Here is a 21833-nt window from a genome sequence, read left to right as displayed (position 1 = left end):
AAGTTAGTTGTTAATATTTTTTTTCTGCAATACATCAACTGTATTACTAAGGTTTAAAAGGTCAGTAAAAATGTCCATTTAGAAAAGTTACCAAAAGTCACCATAAAAATGGCAAACCATATAATTTTAGACACAATATTTAAATGCATCAAGTAATGGTCACTGATACACAAGTATAGACAAAAAATAAGATCATAAAATAAAAAAAATCAGTGGACAAAATTAAACAAAATGGTGTAAGAAATTAATAAAAAACAAGAGCAAATGTATAACAAAACAATAAATGTGTGAAGTAAACCAAAAACAGTGCAAAATGTGTGCATTAAAAATGAGTATGTAAAACTTAAAGAGTGAAAGCAAAAAAGAAAAACTAGATAATGCATAAAATCAAAACTCATTGTATAAAATTTTAGAAATGATGTATGAAATTACCACCAAAAAAATAAATGCTTGTAACAAAGTACCAAAATTTGGATTCATAAAATAAATAGCAAAAAGTGTGTACATGACAATGTGAAATTATTTTATTTTTTTTTTATTATTTATTGCAAGTTAATCAACAAAAGTGTTCAAAAGTCCTTTTGTATAAACCTGAGGAACTGGGATATTTGACGCCCCTTTAGTCACCCTGGTAGTGCTGGACTTGCACAAAATAAGAATTCCTTATGTTCATTTACTAGTGGTTTAAAATATATGTGTGGTGTAATGGTTAAGGCTTTGGAAATCAAACCCTGAGGTTGTGGGTTCAGATCCCACTTCTGCCACTCTGTGACCATTAGCAGATTACTTGACCTGCCTGTACCCCAATTGGAAAATCCAATCTACTGGTATCCTTTCAAAAAACCTTTGTAAAGCTCCCAAGAGTTACTTTTGTGATTAATCCAATATGTTATATTCTTTTTGATTATTAAATATATTTACAACATCACTTTGAACTAAAACGAGAACCACCATTTTGTTAGTTTCTTGCATGGATGTCACTATTTAGTTAACCTTTGTAAGTAAAGGTTGCCAGTCACAGTATAAAATATGGTAGAATGCTATTCTCAGAGTGTAATTTTTTTATTTTTTTCTCTTGTGTTTTCGTTTGGGTATTTTGGGTACTTGTCTTGGTTGCAGATTCCTGTTTGCTTTACTCTCCTTATTATCTTATTCTCCTGATCCTTTTTTCAATTTTTCATTTCCAGGACAAGCCTTTTTTCCCCTTGGGTAAATTGCCAAGTTGCTTAAAACAAATGCATAATATAATAAAGACCTCACTGAAAAGAACGACAATAAGGCAGTGACACACACTTCCATAAATATTCAAAAAACCGAAAGCTTATCTGGAAAACTTCACTACCCTGGTTGAAAGTCACATCACATGCCAGCACACGAATGCTGCAATGTACTAAAAGCATATATACTTACTATATGTTCCACAGGATGCACACATACTGAACAACATGTATAAGGATGCTGGCCAACACAGTGACATTACAGCATCATTGTGAAATTAAAAACAATGAGGACTGCAGAATTACTAACAGTAAAAGAAATAAGTAAAAATACTCCAAAAAACTAAACTTTTTCTTTGCTTCAATCTGCCTAGTCCAGTACAGAGTAATACAGATCTAGAGTATCTCCACAACATCATGTGTGATGCATGATCCAAACTCATATGGTACTGTATGCAACATGTACATTTATTAATAAAAATAATACAGGACATACTAGAGGAGGTACAGGGAGATTGTATAAATTCCATAAAGACAGTATCTGTGCTGAAATTTTAAATTCAAGCCCTTGGACATTAAGGTGGCAGCACTAACATTTAGATGATTAAGCCATGCGTTTGCATAATAGCCTTGATTAAATTTAGAAGGAGAAACTGTGAAAGAAGAACAAATGGAAAGATCAAAGGTAGCAATAGTTAAATTCTGATACTTTCATAAACTTGCTATTTATCCAGATTTGTATGGTTAGCCTGGATTGTTGTTTATTAGCCAGAATTTCTTATAATGCATTTAATTAAATGACTTTATTCAAGATAATATTTTAATGCGTAAATACATTGTTTTTCTGTAAGCTTATGGAAATTATAATAATCTCTATTAAGCATATAGTATTTGCATCTTATTGCAAAAAACCTGATGATATCATGACACAGTGGCTAATTTGCAAGTGACAAAGAGCACAGAAAAGAGGAAAATGCTTCACATGGGGCAAGGCTATCGTTGTATATCCTAAAGGATCTGTCTTTGGACCATTGGCCTTATCAAGTTATATTAATTAGATTCAGTAGATTCTGGTATTGTAATTAGCTGATGACACCAAAATTGCATGGAGACGAAATGGTAAACAAAGAATAAGAAATTCAAAAGAACCTGGACAATTTCCGAAGGTAGGTAACCATCTGGAAATTTCAGTTTAATATGCATTTATCAATTGCAAAGGGAAACAACTGTCAAAGTGAACATTAATTTTAAATAGTAAGTGGGTGAAACAGACTTAAACAACATCACTGAGAAAGATTAGGTGTTTACATTAATATAACTTTCTCATCATCCAGTGTAAAAGGAGAACAGGCATACCGACCAAGAAGGAAGATAATAATAATAATAATAATTCTTTGCATTGATATAGCACTTTTCTCACTACTTCATACCCGGGCAGGAGGTCAGATCAGAAGGACAAAGGCTGGTGGGGCGAGAAAATAAATTTATGTTTGACCAGTGTCAAATAATGGATGGACTAGCGATAACTGGGAATTGGGAGCAATTCCATTCCTCATATGCCAGGTGGCAGTGGTACTCGCATGGGAACCCAGTTGGGATGCCCACAGGAGGGTTTGGGATATGGAGCCTGGAAATGCAGCCCGGGGGAGGACCTCCTTACTTTCATTATGGCCTGGAAGTTTTTCTATAAAGATATGGAGTGACAGTGGAAGCATTCCCGGGTCCGGCTTAAAAAACGGCCCTCTGCCATAGATGGACGAGTCAGAGCCAGGAGCCAGTGGGCAGCACTTGACTGGAGGAGAGAAGGATGAAGATTTGTGAGTTTATTATATTGATTTATTATATAATTGTGGTAGATTGCTGGAAGGAGGTCTGTAAAGGAGTAGTGTGGAATGAATATCCTTTATTTTATTCTAATAATGTGTGGTGCTTTGCTGTGTGTGTGGTTTGGGACTCTCTGGTGACCCCTTGTGGTTATACCAGACAATATACAGGAAAAAAAAAGAAAAAAGGAAATAATATGGTAATATTGTAAAAGTTTTCGAATACAGTTATACTTAGGCTATATATAGTGAAGATACACCTAGAGTATTGTATGCGGTTCTGGTCACTTCACTAAGAAAAGACAGGTAGTTCTGGAGGTCTCACACCTGTGCAAGCAGAGGAGCAAAGTGCATTACTAAACTAAAGAGCCCATTCTGCTCTGACTGACTAAGGGAATTAGACCTGTTTAGCTCTGAGCATAGAAGACTATGTGAGGACGTAGACTTAATACTCTTATAGTGTCCAAACCATAACAAAGTTTTTCAATAACCAGACTTTCAATAATAGAACACTGGATGATTTACTCAGTTTGGGCATTGTTTTTAAGTAAGCTTATGTATCTAAGGATAACAATATGAGCAAGTATTAATGTTATGGCTGACCTTTTTTGTAGTATTTGGTAACATGCAGAATTATGTGATGTGCACACAACTGATAAGACACTAAACTTAAGCAAGCATTTTAATTATGTAAATGTAAAATATCTCTTTTTATAAAACTCTAAAAACATTCAAAAAAAGAATGACTCTTATTCACCTATTTAAATATTTAATAGCACCCTTAACATCACACAATGATTCATGTGGCCTGAGTACAGTGCTGTCCCATGGCATTTACTGATGATGCTGTCATCAAATAGCAAAAAAAAAAAATACCGGCAAACCTGCATGATTTAATAATTTTAAGCAAAAGTGAGACTTAGAACATTCTGCTTAATGACCGATTGTTTTAAATATAATTCTAATATGATGGAATGGGGTTTATGTGTTAGGAATCTATCCATTAAACTAATTCCTGATTTGTTTTTGTACGTTGCTGTACCCACCACACAACAAACCACCCAGATTGGGCCCCGAGTGCAGCCCTGCAATGGGTGACACCTCAGCACCACATTTGAAAAGTGTGAGTTTTTTTTACAGTGGCTGCAGTGCCAATCCTGTCACCAAATCCCGAGATATCCCTGCAGGTTGGAGGACTTGCTTGCAGGGCTGGATGCAAATTGATATCATACCCAGGACAAGGCAATTGCAGGTTAAGGGCCTTGCTCAAGGGCCCAATGGAGCAGAGTCACTTCTGGTGTTTATAGGATTCTAACCAGCAACCTTCTGATTGCCAGCTCAGATCCCTAGCCTCGCAAAAAGAAAAACAAAACTCCACCAAGCAAAAAGAAAAACAAAACAAAATTAAATTGCTTTAATATTATTTTGGTGAGGTCAGCATATCACCATATGAGTCTCTGATTTTCCATGGAGCTTCTATTTTGGTTGGTTGGCATTATGGGAGTTTTTTGTGAGTATGGCTACTAAAATACTTACATGGTTGCAAGGAAAAGTGTTTAGGGTTTTGCACTTTGCACAGTTTGACTATGCTGTATGATTTGGTTCTAGCTTATGCTAAGTTTGGCTATTCTCTTGTTTATTCATCTCTGACACTCCTTTTAATCCATTTGAACAAAACATCAGATAAAGCAAATTCACATAAACAATGTAATTAAAGTTAAATAAAAAGTTTAACATACTCTGTTAAATTAGTTCACAAAAAATAAGAACATTGCAAGTTTACTGATCTAAACAGAGTGAGAGTGTTACATAATTTATAAAAGTCCTTATTCAGAAAAAAAAGGAATACAAGGTAAAATCAAAAGTTTGAACTTTAAAACATGATAGCATCTGCTAAGTGGATTGTGAACATTTTTTTAAAATGATCATGCAATGAGCAGTTATTATTCAGAAATATATTGCATTAATTAATTAAAAGTGTTTTTATCATTATAATGGATTTTTTACATCCTTTTCAACTGTTATCTGTTTTGGTGAGGTGAAAATCTGGATGATTAAAAATTACTGTAGAAAACGTTTTTGTAAATTTTGTAAAGAAAGGTTTTGTAAATTTTTGCTAATTATTTAAAGATATTGGTAGCTGCTTAAAATTAAATGGTTGACTTTAACCCAAATTGTCCACAATAATTCTTAATTAAACTCAACCACTACAGCAGCTCTTTTCTAGCTAGAATTATACATTATGGTTTTGTAGGTCCAGTTATCAGCTACCAGTTTTAGCAATCTAAAAAGGTTTTTTTTACTGCAGAACAAACAGAACAGTCATACAGTAGGATGCTGGTGTTCTTAGAATTCTAAAAAAGAAAAAAGTACAAAAATGGAACAGGACAATCAAGCTCTTTAGGAGAAGGTGTTAATTCTACCTTTAAAGAATTATTTTTTATAACTGTGACAGAATACCGCTTAGTTATGTTAATTTTTCCTTATTTGAATAATTATATTATAATTTGTCATTAACAATTTATTGTATACATAATTTATTTTTCTCATACACCAACTCACACAGAGTTTTAGGGTCAGAGTGCAGGGTCAGCTGTTTGTACAGCACCCATGGAGCAACTGCAGATTAAGGTGTAGGGGGGTTTATTTTTTGAGTATGTATGTCCTGTTGAGTGATTGTAAAATGTGAATAACAACACTGGTCGCGTAAATTCCTGTTTGTAAATTGGGGTCTGTGTCTTTCAAACAGGTTGGCACGAATGCAGAAGGGCTTTTGGGATTTGTAGTATGTGTTATGTAGGCACTTTACAGTTAAAACCTGAAGAGAACGATGTGGCAGGACTTTTTGATTGTTCCATTATCCGATCAACTCCATCATCAGCAGCACTTAAACCTTTTATTAACTGGGCATTTGGAGCAGTGAAGGATGGTGCACTGCCACCAAATTTAAATACGGTGATGGATTTTCTCCCAATATAGTCCACCAATGCTCTTTGAGAAGAGGTGAACCTCCGAAGACTAGTCTTCTTCTGGACTCTGATGGTAGGACTGTGTTCACTATCCAAGTTCCAGGATGGCAGGGGATTAAAAGGGAGTATTCCACCACATCTTTACATTCTTTAACCATTGTTTACATTTCCTAATCCACTTTCATCACCTACAGTAAAGATTTTTCCAGGACTGTAAATATCATCATATGGGGGTTTGTTTGTGGTGTTTGTTTCGTACTCATGTCATTATCTTTTTCTGTATCATGTTTGTACGCACTTATTATTGTAAATAAGGAATATTAATATGTTTCTTTTTTGGATGTGTTTAATCTATATCAGCATTTTCCTGGGGTGTCAGGGTATAAATACTGTAGGGCTTAGGTTTTGGCCTGATTCTATTCATCCCTCATTTTAAAAGCGTAGGGCTTCTTTGCTACATAAATCTGGTGGCAATATTGGTGCTTTCTAGAAGTCAGGGGTTCCAATGGAACTTGCTCAATGGCCTAACGGAGTAGTATTCCTTCTGTCACTGCATACATGTGATGCTCTTCATATCAGTACTGTGGTACAGGACATGCAGAATTAATCTCACTTTAATGCAGTGATCCAAAAGACAATCCATCCATCCATCCGTTTTCCAACCCGCTGAATCCGAACACAGGGTCACAGAAATAAGCAATTGCTGAGCTAAATGTTCAACCAGGAGCAATTTATTTGGATTATTTAGTTGCTGGGCTTTATTCTGTACTGTACAGTATATGTGATGTACTGTTCTGAGTTTAGGTAGGTCATATTTAGCACATACAGTACAAGAAGAAGTGTATATTTATCTAAAACTCATTTTCACTTATCCTTAGGAAACCTAGTTGAAAGGTACATTTTCCAGTGTTGTCTCAGATTATCTAAAGTTTATTTTTTATAAAGCAACAGGTGTAATTTGAAGATGCTACTTTTATTTTTTGACAACTAGAAAGTATAATTTCTGTAGGAGAGAGTGGCCAAATATTGAAAACTCTGGTTAGGTTTCTTGTGGTAATGTAGCATGTAGCAAATACATGTTTTTTAGAGGTTATATTTTAGAGTTGTACATTGACAAAATGTTGGCATCATTTGAGTCTTATATATGACCAATCTGATACACATTACCTAGAAGAGTGAAGGATCGTTTCTGACAGTCACCAGCAAGCATGTAACTGCAATCTCCAGGAAAGTCAAACAGTTGTCCATCAAATGTCTGGATGTGCTGTCTACCAAACAGGCTGCATCGAGCTGACATGTCTTTTCCTTCTTCACCAAGTACAAATCCATTCCAAGGATGCACTGTTCATTTACAGATGATTCAGGTAAAATAAATGAAATCATTTCAGGTTAAAACAAATTTTGATTCTACATAGCATGAAATCTATTTATTGATAAACATAGGTTAACTAACATTTAAAAAACAGTAAGAATATTGGCAAGGCACTAATTCATATGCTGTAATTTAGAATGGCCCTGCAATGCTGAATGAAAAAATATTATTCATTCATCTCTTGTATTTAGGCATATACATGTATAAATAAATAATTGAACAATTATGTAAATAAATATTTAGAATTTCCTAAATTTTACCACAACAATACAATATATTGGTTTGTCACTTTTATACAGTTTGAGTGTACCTCTGTCTCCACTCAGTCCTAATACCTCTTGCTGTTGATCTAATTCTTGCAACAAGTACAGATAAGAATCTGAGCAAGTGGGTGACACTGCAACATTTCAAACTGCAATTTTCTGTATACTTCTTATACAACTGTTATTTGACTTTTGTTCCTGTTCCAGGCTAATCTTGCTATTTAGTGCTATTGCTGTTAATTTTCATCATCCTCATTATATGCACTACTGTGTATATAGTATTTAGTTCCTTTCCATGTTTCCTATGCTTAAATGGCCAGTAGGCTGTATCAAACCCCAACATGGAGTTGTGGACCTAAAATGGGAAATTTTAAGGTCTCAGATCTACAAAGCAAATAAAAATCTTGCATCTCTCTTTACTATATTTTACTTTATTGCCATAGCAATGTATGTTGCATGTAATTGGATTTAGTGAAGCTCATGTAAATAAATTATCATTATAAAAATACATCATAAGTACAGCAGTACTCAGTGTTCCTCAGTTTAATAAAAATACAAAATTAAGTTCAAAATATTAAGTTTATATATATATACCTAATGGTGAAGTAATTTTATAAAATCTAGAACTCCTGGTTGGTGGGTTTTTACAGGCCAGGTAGGTTTATGTTTTAATGTGGAAATATAACGTAGATACACAATGGAGAGATGGAAACCTGCTTTTTCAGAAGCGGGACACATTACCTGTCTCTAGCTGCTTCCTGTCCTTGGCAGAAATATTTCTATACCAAACATAGATGGAGAAGATCAAAATAATGTCAATAATAAACCTATGCTGAAGAGTCATTGTATCTGAACGTCTGTAACTACTTCAGTAAGAACATACTCTGGTGAGTGTTCTTAACCTTAACAGACACATTAGACTGCTAGAAACAGTAATTTTTAAAAACCTGAAATTCTGCATTATCTCTTCAACTTGACCATGAGAAGTAACCTAAGGGAGCCTTAGTTTCAGTCCCTAACAGATTAATTTACCTGTGATTTTACATGATTATTGAGGAAAATTGTGGCAGACATTCCCTGGATGCATGTTAGTGCGTCATTTTGTCTAAGGCATTTAAAGCATATAACCAACATGTCAATCATCCTTACAGACTCAGCATATTCCTGTGCTCCAACTGCACAAACATTGTATATTGTGTAACTATATCCATGAATTGCTTTGAGGTTTGGTTTGAAAGGAGCTATATAAAATAATATCTGATTTGTTAAAATTATAAAACCTGTAATGGGTGATATGAATTAAATATGGCATGAGTTTGTCCCTTCACTAACTGGAAAGAGGCTTGTAAGCAGAAAGAAAGATGCTGACAGGGAGAAGATAATAAGTGTATGGCGGTGCAAATAGTCTATTCTATGTCTGTGTATGAATTTATATAAGAATATGGTGTTGTCACAACTTGTTGTGCAGTATTTGCATAAATATTTATCATAATACGAATACCTCCTTTCACATATACTAGTAACAGAAGGAGGCTTTGGCAATACTCTGCTGCTTAATATGACAGCATGTATGAGGTGTGGCAATTTAATTCCCAGAACAGCTGTGTTTTGTCACCATGCTACAAAGTGCCACTTAAACATTGGAACAGTTGAAAGTGGTGTATGGTAAAGACACTGTGGAATAGTCAAGTGTCTTCAAAATGGTTAAGAGGTTCAAGGAAGGTCAAGAAGATGTGAACAATATCACCAAAAATGGATCGTCCATTGTGACAACACCACAAGTCATGATGTGTTTGCGACTTCTTTGCTAAGAAATCAATTAATAAAATGTATCATCCATTCTATTCCCCTGACATTGCCCTATGTGAATTCTGGCTCTTCCCAAAAATAAAAACTGCCATGAAAGGACAAAGATTTTCAGACATTTCTGATATTCAGCATATCATGACAAAGGAACTTGGTTATTCCAGAAACAGAGTTCCAAGTATGTTTCCAGCAATAGCAATGTTGTCTAACTAAATACAAAGCTGCAAAAGGAGATTTAAAATAAAACAGAACAACATTCTTTTTGCAGTGCCATTTTTAAACAGTGCCATATTTTTCTAGCAAAAAATGATTATTTTAAAAGATTTTTAAGAGGTAAAGTGAAGGAGAGAATGGAATATACTACTTACCTGTTGAAGTTCTTTGAACAGGTTAAATTCAGCTCCCATATGCAATGTGGCTTTGTCTGCATATTTCATAGAGAAGCTATGAAGTCTGGAACCAAACTCATACTGCACTCTTTGTTTTCACTACATTTATAATGTAACAAATTTGTAAGTATAAGAGTTTTGAATACTATATGCAAAAAATGTATCGTAAAAAATGTTTGTTAGCCTTTTATGAAGTGTGTGTATACTGTATATATATATATATATATATATATATATATATATATATATATATATATATATATATATATATATATATATATATATATATGTATGTATATATATGTATATATATATATATATATACAGGGCCGCATTTATATGAAAAGAGGCTCTAGGCTATTCCACTTATGAGGCCCTTTCACCTTCCATTTTTAAGTTTGTAAATTACATGAGAGATAATAAAATTTTGCTAACAATTTGAATGTAGGCCCCTCTTGATCTTGAGGCCCTAGGCTGAAGCCTAGTTAGCCTATAGGAAAATCCATGGAAGGTACAGTACAATCATACAAGAGCAAAGTAAATTTAAAAAAAACAGAAGCATTTCATCACATACCTAATGTAAAGAACAGTAAAACCCTGGTATACTTCATCAGCATGTCAACATTCATCTATAATATTGGAATTTTACACAGAAAAAAAGAAAACAAAAATTACTGTTAGTTGCATACATTATTAGTAATAATAATACAAATCATTTAGTAACTTTTATTATCAAACTTGTATGCAATTAGGAGTGAAATTCTTATTAATAAAGCAGGCAAAATGTAAGGATTTGAAAATACAAAAACATCTTGTGGTTTATGTTGTGTTTGCTTCTTTAGTTTGTAAAGTGACATGCACTGGTGGTTATTATAAAATACAGTAAATATTGATATATTTGTTATATGCTTCTTAGAAGGTTTTGTTTTTTATGAAGTATGTGTACTAGTGCACTTATTGCCAGTGTAGTGGAGCACTTTGAGTTTTTTAATGCTTGGTGGCATGTCAAAAAATTATGCAAAAATGCTTGAATTTCACTTGTCCACAGTGTTCCATGATACAGCTTTCAAAATCTAGGGTATAACATTAAGTATCAGCTTACTAAATGTGACAAAACAAGTTTCAATTATGCAAGAACAATGCAAAACAGAAAATCAAAAATTTACAAGCATAGAATACTGAGTCCATTTTTTTTTAGACGTTAAGTCATTCATTTATTTAGTTTAGGTCTGCATTGTAGTCTATTTCCAGCTTAGCTTTACTTTTTGGAGAAAACAAAACTGTTTTAAAGTATGTTTTGTGGTTAACTGAATGTTAGCAGAATGACATCACCCAGTCTTAAATAAAGCATGGATGGTTGCAGTAAGGTTTTCTGCTCAAAAGTGATTAATGATTTCTGTCAAACATCATGTTTTACAATACTTCCAAATTCTTCTGTTACCTGTTATTGACTACTCTTCTTTTACTAATTTTGTGGGACCCCGTTATTCAATAAGGCATGTATTTCATTCAATATGTGATTAGCAGATGAAACACTACACTCTAACTGTGTTTGATTAATCAGGATTAATCTAAATCTAATCATCAAATTTGAGAGGGTGATTATAATTCATTACTTAAACATTATTTTTTTCATCATGGGGCTGCAGGAAGATACAGCCAGTGTTAACCTATTCAGGAGCAAGAAAAGAACCAAAACTGGCTAAATAAGTCTGTTGCAGGGCAAAATTATACATAGACACGTTTACACTTACTTATGCTGGAGTCAAGGAAACTTCAACCTACTGACTAAATCAACAGAGGCATTGTCTCTGAACTCTGTATCCAGATTACTGGAGCTGTCAGCCAGCAACAGATATATAACTTAAGCTAAATTTTAATGAAAGCAACAGATTTACAATTTCAGTGTGTAAGATGCATTCTGTTGTAAACTTTGACCATCTACCATCAAATAGTTTTAATACAATCCTAGAGAAAGTAAAAAGTAAAAAGGTTTATCCCTAACACTGAAGAAAACTCAAAAAAGCATATAAAATAATGCAGACTCAATGCATAAAGTACTAAAGTTATTCCAGTGGATATTATAGTGGCAGTAGGTTTTTGTTAAACAATTCTTATAATGACTGCGATGGGCTGGAGCCCTGCCCAGGGTTTGTTCCTGCCTTGCGCCCTGTGCTGGCTGCGATTGGCTCCAGCAGACCCCGTGACCCTGTGTTAGGATATAGTGGGTTGGAGGATGACTGACTGACTGAATTCTTATAATGAATATTTATTTCACTTCTTAATAGCTTCATATTATATATTCCTTTATTCTTGCAATCAAGTACACACAAGTGGGGATTCTGATTTAGTTTAAATCCTTGCAACACTGGTTTGAGAACTGCATGCAATGTTACATTACATCAGTCCTGATGTATATTGGCCTGTATTAAGTTTCTGTAGTTCAAAGTGTAACATTTCAATTAATATAAACAAAAGGTATACTACTCTTATATTAGAATAAATTGTCAAGGATGTGTATCTTATTAAAATTAAATGAATTACTTTAAATGATTTGGGGCTGCTGGGATAGTATTTGTCTCTCTGCAAAACTAAAATTAAATTGATTCGGAAAACATATATAAATGGATGGACCTTGTGGACCGGATATTCCACCACAATATAATGCATGTCCTTATTTACTGGAGTCTAACTTATTTAGAGCATTTAATAATGACCAATGTAACTTAACACATTAAAGGGCTCCTAGAATTGATTTAGGAGAAGAAAGCAAGAGCTTAATGTAATATCCACAAAAGATATTTTGTGGTGCCTTTAAGAAAGCTTTTACTTTCATTTTATCTTATTGCAAAACAGTATCATGAAATTCTTCAAATGCATAATTATTACACAGGAAAATCAAAGGATCTTGTACCTCACTTGATTTATTGCAAATAATTACTGTTCCTGTTGATGGTCTGGTATTGCAGTTATTAGCACTATTTATTCACAGATACAGGAGACTGGGTTAGAAAACGTTTGCATGGTTGGCAAACATCTCACATTTATTTTATTCCTTTCGTAATTCTTTCACCACTCAACTTTTTCAGTTCCAAGGAATTTTTTTGCCCTTTATTTTCTCTGCATAATTAATTTTAAAACATGCGTTATGTTACCTTTGTAATGGGTCACACAGAAGTTAGTGCTGCTGTTTCACAGGTCCAGGAAATTGGATTCAATCTGATCTTGGTCACTGCCAGTTTGGAATGTGTGTATTCTCTCTCGAGCTACATATATTTTTCTCTGGATATTTTTATGAATCCCAAAGACATGTTGGCTAGATTTATTTACAGATCTAAACTGGCCAAACAATACTGTTAATGAGTTTGTCTAACAATAGGCTAGCAGCCAGGTTGATTCCTGCTTGTCTCACCACAACCCATACAGTGGGTTACACGGCCTCAATAAATAGAATAAATGTTATACTATCAAGGGTCTCATCCCACAACACTTGAAGTAAAACCAGGTAAAAGGCCTAAATGATCATAACAAGCTATTAACCAATTTTTTCTCCAGGCAACCATTTCTACAACGATTCACATAAAACTAAAATAGCATAGGAAACCTATGATCCCATCTCACTGAGCAAACTTTTCACAAGGATAATTTACTTTCTTCTGTTTTCTTTATTATGTCTACTACAAGGGTTTAAAAATGAGCCCTGGTGCACCTCTGTAGACTACCAGTGCTCATCTTTGGCTCAGTAGGCAATAGTGGCAGCAGGTTCTGACTGAATTATGTCTGTTATGGAGCTACTACCTTAAATGACCTGTATTTATTAGTCTTTGAATTTTTTAGATAACCCTAAAATGCCATTGCAGTATTTGATTTATTTTCTCACAAAAATGTGGTCAAAAGGAGCCAGTTTGTTGACATTTTGCTTATTAAAATTTAAAGGCTCATCCTCTTAGTTGTTTTGTTTCACATCTTGACAAACCTATCGGTGGGTTTTCTTAAATGTTTTGATAGTCAGTATCGATTGTTTGTTGTAATACAACAGTTTCTTTATTTCCGCAGCAATTAAATAAAATAGTCTTATTTTAAAATGCATACACTTTTACCATGCAGCTTGGGTGTTCCTTACATCAATAAATACCTTTTAAATTCCTAAATATTCCTAACTATTATCAGAATGAAATTGTGAGTAAAATGCTTGCTAAATACTTATATATAAAGGTCACAATCGGCTCTCAATGGAATCATTTAAAACCAGATCAGTCCTTGACTATAACTCACATCCCTTCTGAAATATTGCTGAGGAAAACCACATCATAACACTCTATAAATCATTTAACTATTTTCCATTTAAGAGCCTATCCAGACCTATGTTTCAAAAGAAATGAGTTTTGGGTGGGGTGCACAAGATAACTATTGGGCAGTCATGCTGTTCTTGGTCTGGCATAATCATTTGCCATATTCTTATGGTCCTTATGTAAACCATACATTTATATTTTTTCCTCTTACCTTAATTTTTGTATCTGTCACTCAAGATTCAATTCAGGTGTATTATAAGATGCAGTAGAATCAGGCCCAAGTGAAAAGCAGTTTCAGCTGTAGTACGCCATGAAGCAGCCTCTGCCAGCAGCAGGAGCAAAAATAATATGGAAAGGGGATCTGAAGGCCTTTAAGTAAGGCAGGAAATTTACTTTGATATGGTGAGAGAGATAATCTATGAATGCTACGTCAGTACACAATAGTGCTGAAATGTCCTGTTGGCAACCAGTGTTATGTTAATTGCCAGAAGGAAATTGTGGAAGGAAATAGGATAACACAAAAATTGACAGTTTTTCTTGATAAAGCTTTCTTCTTAGGGGTGGAGGGTGAGAAAAACAACTTGAACACTGCAAAAATAAGATATCAGAAATTATTATGTGCATTACCAATTTGAAGGATGGTGGCAATCTGTGTGGCATATTGCAGGCTTTGATAATTGTGAAAGAAAATCAATGTGATGATGTTTGAATATCTTGAAAGTGGTAACGAAACTGTTGAAAATAATCTATTAATCTACAAGCATTTACAGCTTTGTCCAGTGGAAGCTGGTTAAAATAAGAAAAACTTTGCTTTAAAAGGGGCAGAGTTTTTTGGTTTAGTTTATATCTCATTGACAAGCTCACAACACAGTTAGTGCCAGATTTATATATAAAGCTTCGAGTCCACTTGTTAAACAAAGGTGCATGCCTAAACAGGAACTTGGGCCGGCACATAAAAAAATTGAAAGCATTCACCGATCAGACACAACATTAAAACCAACGACAGGTGAAGTGAATAACTTTATCTCATTAAAATGGCACCTGGAAAGGGTGAATTAAATTAGGCACCAAGTAAACAGTCAGTTCTTGAAGGCAATGTGTTGGAAGAAGAAAAAATGGGCAAGGATCTGAATGACATTGCCAAGTTCCAAATTATCATAGCTGAACAAATGGGCTATAGCATCTCCAAAAGAGTAGGTCTTGGGGGTGTTCCCACAATACAGTGGTTAATACCTACTGAAAGTGGTCCAAAGAAGGATAAAGTCATGGGCACCCAAATCTCATTGGTGCACGTGGGGAGTGAAGGCTTACTCATCTGGTCTGATCTCACAGCCCTGCATACAGAGCTGCATAGCCACAGATCTGTCAGAGTGCCCATGCTACCCTTGTTCTCCACCAAAAGCGCCTAGACGTGAACATCAGAACTGAACCATGGAGCAATGGAAAAAGGTCACCTGGTCTGATGAATAACATTTTCTTTTAGATAATGTGGATGGTCAGGTGTGTGTGTGTATGTTTTTAACTAGAGAAGAGATGGGAATAGGATGCTCCATGGGAAGAAGGCAAGCTGCTGGAAGCAGTGTGATGCTCTGGGCAATGTTCTGCTGGGAAATATTGGGTTTTGGTGTTCATGGAGATGTTACTTTGACATCTACCACCTACCTAAAAATTGTTGCAGACCACATGGGAAAGACGCGTTCATTGAAATGGAGTTCCTTGATGGCAATGGTCTCTTTCAGCAAGATAATGCACTCTGTCATACTACAGAAATTGTTCAGGTATGGTTTGTGGAATATGGCAAAGAATGCAAGGTGTTGACCTGACCTCTAAATTCCCCAGATCTTAATCCAATTGAGCATATGTGGGGTGTGTTGGAAAAACACGTCCAATCCATGGAGGCCTCACTTTGCAACATACAGGTTTTTTGAAACAGATACCACAGGAAACCTTCAGAGGTCTTGTGGAGTCCAGGCCTCAATGGATCAGAGCTGTTTTGGTGGCACAAGGTGTCCTACACAATATTAGGCATGTGGTTTCAAAGTTGTGGCTGATCAGTGCCTTTTAATTATGTAAAAGCATAAAATTTAAAGTGAAAACTATACATTATTTTCAAATTCATGCATTTACTTATAACACATTTAAAATTAATGTACAAATAAAAAGCTTTTTTAGCTGTTGCCTAAATAGACATTAAACATGGTACACATTTAACTAAAGATCATTTCTGGTGATTAAATATTTATTATTTTTGCAAACTGTGTTAAGCGTATTATATGTTCATGTTCACATCTTTAAAAAAAGAAAAAAGGGAGAGAAGCTGTGTGTCTAGACTCTGTACATTCTCATTTATATTGATGTGTATCTCCAGTTTTCCTTTCGTATCACAAACACATGAAGCTTAGATTAATTAATTACTCTAAATTACTCCAATGGGGAGGTCAGGGGTTTAAGTGGGCTGCTTCTTGCCTTTTGATCAATGGCATCACTTTAATTTTTTATTCCATATTTTGATGTAGACACTGTCCAGTAGCACTAGCCTCTCAACACTACCAAAATACAAAAAGAGAAACGAGAATTGTCAGTTAAACATAGCACTAAGTAACAACATGAGCTAACATTCTCAAATCTGTTTAAATCAGATTTACAGCCATTGGAGCCAGAGCCTAACCTAGGACCAGTAATTTGTCTGTCTTTGAGTATTAATGTCTCCTTTATTTCATGCACAGAGATTTAATAAAAATTTTCATTAACCATAAAAATGGGTGTATAGATCTTTAGAAAAGGGCAGATAATTTTGATGCTTATAACATGTGAACATTACATTTCAAGAAATTGATTGAAATACTGTTTCATTCCTCCAACAATATTTAACTTTGGGGTTAATAAGAATACAGCATTTGAACATTGGCAAATGGAGACATGTTTGATATTTAACCTTTATACTACCTTGATGCAGAATACAGGGACATAAATACATTTATCCATGAATCTGTATTAGTTTTTCCTTTTAAATTTTCAATATAGTTATTAATCAGTAATGGATTTTTTCTTGAAATACCTCCATTCAGTTGCTTAATCTTTATCATAGTACTTGGTCCATTGTAACAGCATCTGGTTTGAAGGAGAAGAGTTGAGTTCTGGTCTTTTTATTCAGCAGTAACCAAAGCCTATCCTGGCAGAAATAAGTAAAAAGTAAGACTCAATCATAGATGTGTTGTCAGTATTTTTGTAGTGTACACATATGCATAAAGCCACACAGGGAAACTTTAGAGTCACCAATTAAATTTTAAAATGTTAAAGAATACCCCGACAGACATAAAAAATAGATAGAATCTCATGTTGAATGGTTAAATTAAAGTGGCAAAGTAACAGCTTTTTTCAGCTCCCCCAAGCATAATGAGATTTAATTGATGTAAAAATGCAAACAAAAATGGTTCACACAGAAACTATTGTTATTCTGCGGAGGGATGGATTGCTTCTCTTCTTCTGTTGTAAAATGACATTTAGAGATAAGTAAAGTAAAATACAGTATATCCACAGTCTAAAAATGTAAGGAATTCAAGGGTTTTACATATAAATATAGCTTTGTCCAAGGAAAATGCTAAACTAGGAGCAACAAGCATATTTCAAAGCTGGGCTTTGTTTAGGACAAATTAAATAAAGGCTGTTTTTAGAAACAATGCATTATAGACCTTTTTTGTTGTTGAATAATTGAATAGATTAAAAGAGAGAAAAATGTACAAATGGAGATGCTTTTATAAGTTATTAATTACTGTAAGAGAATATAATGCCTCACAACTTTTATGAGTAACATACTTTAAACAGCTGATGTAATGCACAGTTTTGTCTGCATAGGCTTGGTGCCATTGATGAAAGCACAGTCATTGGGTCAAAACATATTCAGTGAAAAAAGATGTCAAGTTAGGAATATGTGGTCCTGCATATTATTGAACTATTCTTTATTTAGTGGGGTCTTTTTCCAAGAAGATTTATGGGTAAGTGTGCATGTGTCAATGTGCATGCCTTGCAGTGGATTGCTACAGTGTTCAGATTTGTTTCCTGTCTTGGGCCCAATGAGATCTAGATACTATCTGGCTGTCATATATGCATGAATGTATTAACCACATATTTTCTATAGTACAGCTAAATACTACTTGTGGCTAGCAGCTTAATTATAAGAGATTATTTAGCTTATTCACAGTGACATACAGTAAATGGCTTTTCAAAATTAAATAACGTCAGAGGACAGTTACATATAAGTTTAAATGAACAGCAAAGTGATGCAGTCTCAATGAAAGAGGGCAGCATGTTCTTTGTAAGAATGTTTCCAGAACTGAATGAAGCAGATGCATTACCACCTCATCCTAGCATTTGAACACACTAGAAAATGTGGGACCTTTCATCTACAGTATTAACAAAATTTTGCACTTAATGTTTCTATACTTCAACTTTAAATGTTCTTATCTATTTGCCACTATCAGTACGATCTACCTAATCTGCCGCAATGGAGAAAGATTTTTAGAAAAATGAAGATGAACTAGTAGGTGAAAGAGACAGAAAACAAAGTCAAAATTCGGGTGGAATTCAAAACTAGATAGTTAATGTAAATGTTTACCAAATCCTAGACACTAATTATACAAATAGTAACCAAAAAAATAAGCAGAAATAAATGTCCTAAGCTTCTTTAACTGAATATCACACAATGCAGCACATAAGAACCTTTTTCTGTTTACACAATCTTGTCCTTCATGATGCTGACCTTTATACAGTTACACTGATGATGTCACCATGTGTGACCACGCCCCAAGTGACAGGTTATTGTAGCACAGTAACACAACCATAAAATGGCAGCACACATAGAAAAGAACAAAATGGCATCCGAGAAAATTTTAATCAAATATGATATAAAGTAAACCTAGTGAAGAACAAATGGTATTTAGAAAATATTCATATTTTCATATTCTAGTAATTTTAAAACCCTCAAAAATAAATGTGATATTAAAAATTTACAAAAGAAACATTTATTATAACAATAACAGTACAGAAACTGTAATAAGAAGGCTGCAAATCATGCAAGTCATGCAAACTACTACATTTTAGCTGTTAAGATAAAACTAATAATTTAAAATAGTGTAGGTAGCTATAAATGGGAAGAGAAAAGTGACAAAGGACAAGAATAGTTTTTAAACATAACAGATCACAAATTAAATCTGCTTAAAAAAATTGTACAGTAGGAAACTGCTCCTGGAACCTTTGATTTTGTTAAGCATGCAGTTGTTTTCTGTATTTGTCTCCAGATATCTCACTGAGTTGTCAAAGACAGTATTGAGAATATTAAATGATGGAAAAAAATTTTAAAATTTTCCATTTCAAATTAAATCTACACCACAATAAAGTGTGCAGAAAGTGAAAGGATCTGAATATTTTCTGAATCCACCGTATTAGTATATCCATTTATATTGTAATAGTTAAGTATGAAACACTTTTTTATTTGCATTTTAATTTCTATAATACATGTTTATTTGCCAAAAACATTTTCATTGGGTTTTATGATGTTGTTTTTAATCAGTTATATTTTTATTACATGACCAAATTGCTTCCTATATATTGCTTGGCATTTCTCACATTTCCTTGATGGATTCAGTGACTGAAAAAAGCTCACTTAAATTTGACAAAGTGGTCTTCATTTTATTACTCACAAAACAATTAGCATGGAAAAAGGCACAGCAGACAAGAAAGCTGGCAATGCAGTATGGTAAAATGAGCCAAGAAACACACTGAGATTTATAGCCATTGGCTTATAAGGCAAAATCTACTCACATGAAATAAACCCTTTCGATGAATTACCATCTTTGTGCAAATATAATAGCTTATACAGACCTGAAATAATGTATTTGAGAAACTTAACTCAAAATCCTGAATAGAATTAAGAACAGGTGGGTGAACAAAAAACAACTACCAAAATCAAAGCAGCACTGGTACCATGTAATTGCATGCGACTGTCCCATTATATAAAATTGAAGTTAGCCTTTGATCAATACATTACAATGAAAATCCATTGCCCTCTAGGAGCAAAGTGAATACATTTGCTCCATGCTATGTGTAATTTGTGTAGGCTGTCAGTGACGTGGTGCTTAAGGCTTTGGACTTCAAACCCTGAAGTTGTAGGTTTGAATCCCACCACTGGCATTGTGTGACCCTGAGCAAGTCACTTCACCCACCTGTGCTCCAGTTGAAAAAAACAAAAAAAAAGAAATGTAACCAAATGTATCTCAAATGTCATAAGTTGCTTTGGATAAAAACATCAGCCAAATAAATAAATGTACATATACTACATTAAAGACTAATAATAGAATGTGACAAAGAGTAGTAATGATATTCATAGTTGAAGTTTTACTCTGCTTGAAAGTCTATGGCAATGCATTGGATATACTGCATATGTATAACTAGAGATTCCACATGAATTTGAGTGTATTTTCATAAGTGCTCAATAGAAATTTGCATTGTAGTTATTTTGCAAAGCAGTTTCTTTATTGATCCCTCCATAAAGAAATTGTTACAGAGGACTTTTAAAATATAAATAAAACACACAGAAATGAAATGTATCTACAGGTAACTGATTACTTTTACATAACAATAAAATCAAAGGGTTACTGAGCATATAGATTTCTTTATTTGTTTTTCATCCATTTTACTAAACTAAGCTTAAACATCAGACCAATATTTTTATACTGCGTCTTCCCCACAAACCCAGCAAATCCAGCAGCTGGTGTTGCACCAGTTTCTGCTACATTTTTTGAGAAATCCTTTGATGATCCTGTACTTCCCAGTCTAGCACTAATCTATTATCAGTGCAGTTTCCTCTTCAGGATGCCCATTAAACAGCTTGTACCATCTTGAAAGGAGAGATAAAATAAAAATGACTGATCTGCATTGTTCTTTTGACTGTAACATGACTAAATGCACTTGTTTTGAAGGAAGCAGTTATGAAAGCAACAATGATTTTAAGATAATATTCTTTTTTCATGCCAGTGGCTAAATGTACTAAGGAGAACATATTGCACGTGAACAGGTCATAAACCTATCTGGGTTGATTGTGACTCGGCCAAGCTCTCTTACTCTTTCATAATTTTACAATGTAGAGAAAAGCCAAGCAAAATGACACCTTTTATTGGCTAACTAAAAAGATTACAATATGCAAGCTTTCGAGGCAACTCAGGCCTGAAGAAGGGGCCTGAGTTGCCTCGAAAGCTTGCATATTGTAATCTTTTTAGTTAGCCAATAAAAGGTGTCATTTTGCTTGGCTTTTCTCTACATTCATAATGGCTAACACGGTACAACACCATAATTTTACAATGATATGACTCCTTTTGATTTGCTGTCCTGGTCTGAATATTTGGCCATACTGACAATAATAATATTAATAATTCCATAAATAGTGATTGATTATATTTTTATATTAATTTTATATAATTTTATCTTCATCCATCAATAAAATCCAACACTTGTGTAATAGACTAAATTTGGAGGGGAGACAAAATGGATCCTGGGAATTACAAGGCCAACAAATCTTAGTCCTATAGCATGCAAAACTATGGAAAACATAACAAGAAATAAGCTAGAAAAGTACCTGTATAATAATAATAATAATAATAATAATAATAATAATAATAATAATAATAATAATAATAATGAATTTTAT

The 21833-nt window shown here is 33.9% G+C and overlaps 1 protein-coding gene across 1 annotated transcript in view; it reads right to left on the bottom strand.

Moving 5' to 3' along the window:
- Nucleotides 1–14496, bottom strand: part of vwf (von Willebrand factor) — a 227436-nt gene extending 212940 nt beyond the window's left edge. The window contains exons 1-3 of the mRNA XM_028808181.2: nucleotides 14343–14496; nucleotides 10414–10468; nucleotides 7177–7350 (exon numbers count right to left, since the gene is read on the bottom strand). Of these exons, the coding sequence (XP_028664014.2) occupies nucleotides 7177–7350; nucleotides 10414–10468 (229 nt within the window). The 5' untranslated portion in view covers nucleotides 14343–14496. The remainder of the gene's footprint in view (nucleotides 1–7176; nucleotides 7351–10413; nucleotides 10469–14342) is intronic.
- Between the last annotated feature and the right edge of the window lie 7337 nt (nucleotides 14497–21833).

Source organism: Erpetoichthys calabaricus, chromosome 1 (assembly GCF_900747795.2).
Source record: "Erpetoichthys calabaricus chromosome 1, fErpCal1.3, whole genome shotgun sequence".
Classification (NCBI taxonomy): Eukaryota; Metazoa; Chordata; class Cladistia; order Polypteriformes; family Polypteridae; genus Erpetoichthys; species Erpetoichthys calabaricus.
This window is presented reverse-complemented; position numbering and strand designations above follow the sequence as displayed.